Here is a 7,203-nt window from a genome sequence, read left to right as displayed (position 1 = left end):
AAGGAAAAAGGAGCCCTGAAGTACACTCCCCCTTCCTAAAGCAAGGGCTGATGCAAGTAGTCATGGCTTCACGGTGCTTGAGGCAACCAAGCCCAACTCACACTGAAATTACAACTGAAAATAAACCAGAGCCCAGTGAGGGGTTTGCAGCCTTCCCTGGCCCACAGGGGGTGTGATGCTCACGGGTATTGGCTGAGGAACTGTCCTTCCACCTCACACCAACTCCAGGCGGGCTGGCAAACACTCAGTATGCCCAATACAAACCCAGGCTTGCAAACAAGCACGAAACTAAACTGCTTTACACCAGATGTTCCCAGCCACGACTAAGTACGCAACTTATTTTTAACCAAATTACAATATGCCACAGCCCCAGCCCATTTCCTAACTCTGCTCTGCCAGGGTATTCATCCTAACTGAAGCCACTTGTTGCAGGCACCCCACAAAGCAGCTGGGCGGAGCAGCAGCAGTTCGATGTTGTGTGCAGAGCAGCTGTTGATAGAAGAGGCTCCCATTTCAGGGCTGTGGAGCACATGCTGCTCCGTACTTGTGGTCAGAGCACGGTGTCCATCCCTGAGCAAAGAAGGGGTAAACAGGTACTGATACTTCACTTCACGGTTCATTTCCTTACTTGGGAGGGCTTGGGCCAGGCAAATATTGACCTTGCCTCGATGCTTATCTTCCCTGAGGCACTCCTGTTTATTTAGGGATAAGGGGTTTCTACTGATGGAGAGCACCACAGGCTTGTGGAGGGGACTGGAGACCTCTGCCAGCATCTGACATGTCTCAGGAAAAGCTTCCTATCTCCCTGATCCCTTCCCCAGTCATACTCAGTATGTTTGGTCCACTCTCACCTACCAGGGAAGGGATGGGAAGAGGGTCTGGGCCAGCCCTGCCACCAGCCACTCACCAGATCTTAGGTGGGTGTGAGCAACCATGAAATCCCAGCCCCTGACCCCAGCAGCCTCTCTGCACCCAGAGATGGACACTGCTGAGACCTTCAGCTGCAATGCAAACAGAGGAAGGAAAAACAAAAAGCCATTTAAAAACCCCACAAATCAACTGACTTCCTATTGTTCCACTTCTCTTCAGGGGCAGCCCCTGTGCCAAGTTCTGTCTATGTAAAGCAATCTTTCTGAAAAGGGTGTCTGTCAGCAATGATTAACAGGATTGCCAAGGAGGGAATATCATGCAGAGGTCCAATCCAAAAGCTTCCTATTAAATTTTGTTGAAGAGCAGGGGAAGGAATGCAAACTGATCTTTCCAATAAGCCATTTTAATTAATCACTTTTCAGAGGGATGCTATATAAAAAACCAAACCAAAACACTAACAAGGAGAGCTAAACAGAAGTAACTTGCACAGGAAGTGTACAAAATAACAATGCCCGGACCACAGATTTGGGTGAGAGGTTTTGGAGAGGGGAACAAACTTGGTAACACCTACTTTTGAGTGAACATCTTACTTATAGCAGTTGCTTAAGATGATGACATTAATTAAGAAACCCTTCCAAAATGCATGAATTCAGACCTTGTCATCTACTTCAGCTCTTAGTACAGAGAGGATCTTTGCAAAGTTGGTTGCAAAAACATGCACAGCGAAGCAAAGTGATATGAAAACCAATCCTAGTTAAAATTTAATACAGAGGACTCAAACTCCAAGTCACAGAGCAGACTGCTCCACATAACAAATTATTCCTCGTAACAAATCCCACCGGGTTTTGATGACATTTAAAGGCTCAGGTCTTGACTCAATGCTTAGACAATGGCTTTAGGCAATGCAAAATCATTCTAGGGGACTCAGCCTGCAAAGGCAGACTGCAGCAAGAGTCTAATGTCATTGGTGCTATCATCATTTATAAGGTTTAAGTTCTCTTATTCACTTCTCCTATCCTCTTTCAGGCTTGAAGATTGTAACCATTTTGTTCCTTAACTGAAAAATGAGGCTGCTCCCAAATTTTGAGCAAATGCCTGAACAAATCTCAGCTTTAAAATGACAACCTGGGCACAACTGTTCACCCTCAGCAAGGCCTGAAACGCTCCCCCAGCACTGCTGTGCAAAGACTGAGTCAGAACAAATTCAATGTGGAGCTTGGAAACCACTGTCTTGGAAATGAAGTTAATAACATATGAGAAACAAGGCTGGGAAACGGCTCTTTTGCCTGTCTTTTAAGCCTCCAATGCCAGATTCCCATACTGGGTTACTATGAACTCACCCAGCAGACATGGAGGGCTTGGGCTACATGGAGGAATCGGGGATTCACATCAGATTTAAGAAAACAGGTGTACATCACTTGAATAATCTGTAATTTTCTTTGATGTTTAAGAGATGATACTTTTTAAAAAGAAATTCAACATTCCCTGCAGACATCTTATGACAGTCACTCAAACCGGTCTGGGTGTTGACTACATGTGGTTGATACCTTGTGATGCCGCTTCCCTTCCTCCAACATCTTATCAACAGGGCCAACAAGCCTCCCAGCTATTTTCTTACACAAAAAAAATAGGATGAGATGGACCCGACCGACAGATCTGTCCTTCAATTCGCACAGCACCCATCACATTGCTCTGGTTTTACAGCCAGCTCCCCCTTCAAAACAGGGATAAACGTGTCGCTGGAGACACAAACACTCTGCTAGGCAGCAGCAGCGGCCAAGCACACGCTCCAAAGTGCTCTTCTGAGTCACCAACCCAATGTCAATGATGGCCGTGGTCAGCCTGGTCATTTATTACCTGAAAATTAAAGACAGGTCCTGCCTCTGAAATTTTAGATACGAGACAGTTTTTGTCTATCAGCAATTCCTGCTGCTTCACAGACCTAAGAAGTTTTGACAGGTCCCTGTGTGAGGGAAGTAGATAATCTAATAGATGGGAGGAAGAGTCAGCATATGCACGTGGAGACTGAAACGCATGGAGCGAGTGAACAAACCTCCTGCAGATGTAAGACAGCTTGGATCAATGTCTGCGAGCAGAACCGCTTTCATCACCCAAAAGTGCAGGACAGGGACGTGGGATAAATGCCATAGGAGACTTCAGGCATTAGCATGCATTAATCTGACATTGGGGGTGTTAATATATTGTCCAGAGGCTTTTTCATCCTCCGTCCTGGATGATGATTCCTCCACAAAAAGCCAAAATATTCAGCATCACACCTGCATCCAGAACACCTTCACCATGCCCACAGCATCCTTCTCCCTTCTGGCTGTGAAGCAACCCTGATGTTTCTCAAAGAGAATGAAAAATCACAAAACATATGCTTCCTATGTGATACTTCTTTGAAGGTGGTCTCTAACCTGAGGAACTTCAGACCTCCAAATCAGCACTCCCACCAGCGCAAGCCCAGGGAGTGTGCACAGCTACTCCCCTAACCAAGCCCAAAACATATCAGCTTTCTCAGCCTCTTGGATCCAGCTGACCCATGCACTCTGAAGGATGCACAGTCTAGTACTGGAAAAGGAATGAAAATCGGGCTTGTGAACCCTACCCCTGCTCTGACAGCAACAAACACCCGACCACACCTCCCTTCAGGCCTTACAGGAGAGACCGGACAAGTGTACCAATGCTCACCAGCAACAACGCAGAGACCTCAAGGGGAAAGGAGACAGTAGAATCCTATTACACTACAAGCAGCAAAAGAATAAAAGCAAAACCAAGATTTCACTTCTGAAGAATAGAAATTGGCTTCATGGCTGTTCCGTGGGCTTCTACAACAGAAGTCCATGAAACAATGGATTTATATTTCTGCCTGCTCTATTAGATGTAGTTTATAGACAGCAGAAGGGGCTAGAATGCTTGGGAGATAAACTAAGAGCAGGTATTCTGCATGCTCCTCATCAGGCAGCTGGTTATTCATGTCTCCTACTTGGCTGCAATCCTTTATTTGGAGAATTGAATTTGGAAGTGTTCACCTTACCTCTTCCTAGAACAGGAATCCTTCACTCTGCCTTCTAAAGGAGCAGTTTTATTCCCTCAAGAAGGATTCTTTCAGGCTGGTATATAATGCATCAGTTCAAAATTTTCAGCCCAGAAATGAGAATGTCATCAGGTTCTCATTCACTGAAAGAGAGTTTTCATGGATCTGGCCCTGGAATCCCTCAAAGAGGTTATTGTACTGCTGAGGTCCTCAGAAATAGGTAACTCGGGGGCAATTTTAGCCAAGCTTCCTCCCTCCAGATTTGAATGTGATTGCTTTCAAATCGCTGTAGACCTGCCAAGCCTTGCTCATTTTGGAGCCATTTTTAAGGCAGTTTTGAAAGCCACAGAGAAAGGTGCTTGGTGTTCAAAACCCTATTTCCCCAAACCACCCCAGCAGGTCTGTGGCCCCCAAAAAGCAGAAGCTGACGGCAAAAATTGATGGTTGGGTTCACGGGCTGGGGACGCTGCAAGGGGAGAAAGGATGGAAAGGCAAGAGGGGAGCAATTAGACAGGTTAGACAGAAACAGTGGTAATGACCAGAGATATCGCTGTATGGCCACTGAGTGGAGATTTCAAGAGGTGTAAAGGGCCAGAGAATGGAGTCAGAGCAGGAACAGGGTTTGCCTGGCCTGTAAATAAATGGAGGAATGGAGTGAGCAGCTTACCTGGGAAGGCTGAGCTGGGGAGCACAGTCAGGAAACCGAAGCGTGGTATTTTGTTAGGAGAAGAAAACAGGAATTACAGTGTTTGGCATTACTGGCAGTGGAATATATAAAGCATTTGGTAATGGGACAGAAGCACAGTCAAATACTGTGCTGGGCATAGCATGAAAAATCCCCCTTTCATTCCCAGGCCATTCACTGCTGGGGTAGGATGGAGAGGTGGGATTCACAACCTGGCACTACAGCTGCAGGCACGGAAGGAGCCGGTGTGTGTGTGGGGGGAAGGCGGCACAACGAGCCCTCGGGGTGCACGGGTGCTGCTCTGCCTCAGCCTCTGACCCTCCTGGCTGCTACCCCAGCCCAGCACTGCCCTTGCACTCCTCTGATGGAGAGGTCTGGCAGAGCCACCAACACTGTGACTTCGCTGCAAAGGAAACGTAACCTTGTTCCACCAGCAGCAAATGCTTTCCTGAAGTAAGACAGGAACTGCAGTCACTTTGTAAAGGTCAAAGCTCACTCGTGATAACCACCCACTGCCTTGCTTTAATTTCCTATTCAATAGCTCCTTGGATTCAGTATTTCTGCGGTGCTTGGCTCACCATGCCGGAGCCGTGCCCTGCCAACTCCCCCAGCCCCAGGGCAGCTGTGACAGGAGCAGGGTCCCTGAGCCACAGCAGCTTTGCAGCACAGCGGTGGCCTGAGCAGCCCTCGCACAACCGTGCAGAGATGCTCCTGCCTCCCCAGTACCACTGGACAGCCCCCAGACACCCAGCACCATCCATCCTGGGGCCAGAGAGCTCAGCTGGTGAAACTGGATGCAGTGACAAAGTCGAGGGGCTCCAACAGCCCCTCAAGCCACGGTGGTACCATCAGGACTGCACTGGAGCTGCCTCCAGCGGCAGAGGCAGCCTTTGGCTTCAGGGATGCTGAGAACAAAACACAGTGAAAGGCTGCACCTTTGCTGTGCTTCTCACCAGGCTGTGACTTTAGAGCCCAGGAACCTGCTGAAGAACGTGCCTTCAGTGCCGGCCACAGAGACGAGCTTGTTTTCTCCCCTTCAGGTGTGCGTGTGTCACCACTGGCACAGGAAGAGGCTGGGAAGACCACGGCCCCCCAACTTCTGCTTGGGGCTCCTCTGGGCACAGCTCTTTCCTCAAAATCTGTGGAGTGGTGGCCTTGTGTGGGAGGGGAGCACCCCACTTTGGGGAGGGAGTGGCCGGGGACGAGCAGAGGGGCTGGAGGAGTCGGCAGCCTGGGGGCTGCCCTTCTCGACTGGCTCTGCCTTCTCAGCCAGCAAGTGCTGCCGATGGACCACCAGAGCGGGATACGGCAACGCTTCCCGCTTATGCGGAACGAGGGCTGTCGTTCCCACACTCGTACGCGATCCCCAGCGCGGCGGCGGGGCTGTCACTTGTCACACACCCTCTGTGTCCAACAGCAAAACTTTTCCAGCGGTTACTAAAGGCAGGGAAGAGAGAGAAAAGCGCGGAGGGCAAGCAAAGAGGCTCGGGGGGCAGTCGGACGGCGCGGAAGGGAGGCAGGGCTGCCGGGCCGGCGGGGCTGGGCTGGGCTGGCTCCCCGCCCGCCGCCCATTGTCCCCGTGCCGGTGCCGGTCCCCGCGCACTCACCCGCGCCCTCGGCGGTGACGATGGCCTCGGGGGAGATGCAGACGCCGCGGTCGTAGAGCGGCAGCTCGTCGCAGGCCAGGCTGTCGGGCCAGGCGTGGCTGTAGCGCACCAGGACGGGCTCGCAGCCGGCGCGGGCGCGCTCGCAGACGGACTTGCAGGGCTTGATGGGCTCGTGCTGGAAGTCGATGGTGCAGATGGGCGCGTACATGGCGCAGAGGAAGAAGAGCAGGTCGGGGCTGCAGTTGGTGCCCAGCAGCCCCTCGAACTGCTCCATGGCCAGCACGGCGTTGGCCTGCGTGCTGTGGTGCAGGTGGTTCGGCATCTTGGTCATGTTCCAGGGCAGCGGCTTGCACAGCGGGATGCGCACGGGCTCGCAGGCCGCCCCCCGCCCCGGCGGCGCCCGCCCCAGCACCAGCAGCCCGGCCAGGGCCAACAGCGGCAGCCCCCGCCACATGCCGGCCGCCCCGACGGTGACCGAGGGGCCGAGCGGGCACAGCGCGGCGCGGGGGCGGCTCCGCCAGGCCCGGCCCGGCCCCTCCGCGCTGCCCCCCCGGGTCCCGCCTCTCCGCCCCGCAGCCCGGCCCCGAACAAAGGAGAGCCCCGGGCAGGGGAGGGACGGCTCTGCTCGCCGAGAAGAACGCGAGAGAAGTTCGCCCCGTCCTCTCCCCGAAGTAAAAACCTTGCTGAGAACACGGACGCGATTCCAGAGCAACGTCTCGGAGCTACATTCGCGTATTTTTTGGGGAAATACCTGGTTTTTGCACACATTGTGCCGGGTGCGGTGCTTAAGAAGGAGATGCACACAAAGAGCACGTCACCTAGAAATAGTGATGGGTGACCAGTTTTAGAGGAGAGCCTGTAAGAATGTTGAGAGGCTTAAAAAAATGAGGGAGACTGGGTTGGGGAGCTGGGGGTGCTTTCTTTTCAGAAGATTAAAATAAAAACAAACAAACAGATATTGTTTAAGTAAGCTTGAAGAGCAGTGGCACAACAAAGGGGATCCC

General features: G+C 51.8%; 1 protein-coding gene across 3 annotated transcripts in view; it reads right to left on the bottom strand.

Moving 5' to 3' along the window:
* The window catches only part of FRZB (frizzled related protein), a 19,302-nt gene extending 12,466 nt beyond the window's left edge, over positions 1-6,836 (bottom strand). For 2 of the 3 annotated variants that reach the window (XM_027887838.1, XM_027887839.1), the window contains exon 1: positions 6,200-6,836. In XM_027887838.1, coding sequence (XP_027743639.1) covers positions 6,200-6,653 — 454 coding nt within the window. In that variant the 5' untranslated portion in view covers positions 6,654-6,836. The remainder of the gene's footprint in view (positions 1-6,199) is intronic. The other variant, XM_027887840.1, reaches the window with a different exon arrangement.
* Positions 6,837-7,203: the final 367 nt, after the last annotated feature.

The sequence above is a fragment of the Empidonax traillii genome, unplaced genomic scaffold (genome assembly GCF_003031625.1).
Source record: "Empidonax traillii isolate 1590-97213 ecotype Southwest subspecies unplaced genomic scaffold, ASM303162v1 scaffold223:size1722714, whole genome shotgun sequence".
Lineage (NCBI taxonomy): Eukaryota > Metazoa > Chordata > Aves > Passeriformes > Tyrannidae > Empidonax > Empidonax traillii.
This window is presented reverse-complemented; position numbering and strand designations above follow the sequence as displayed.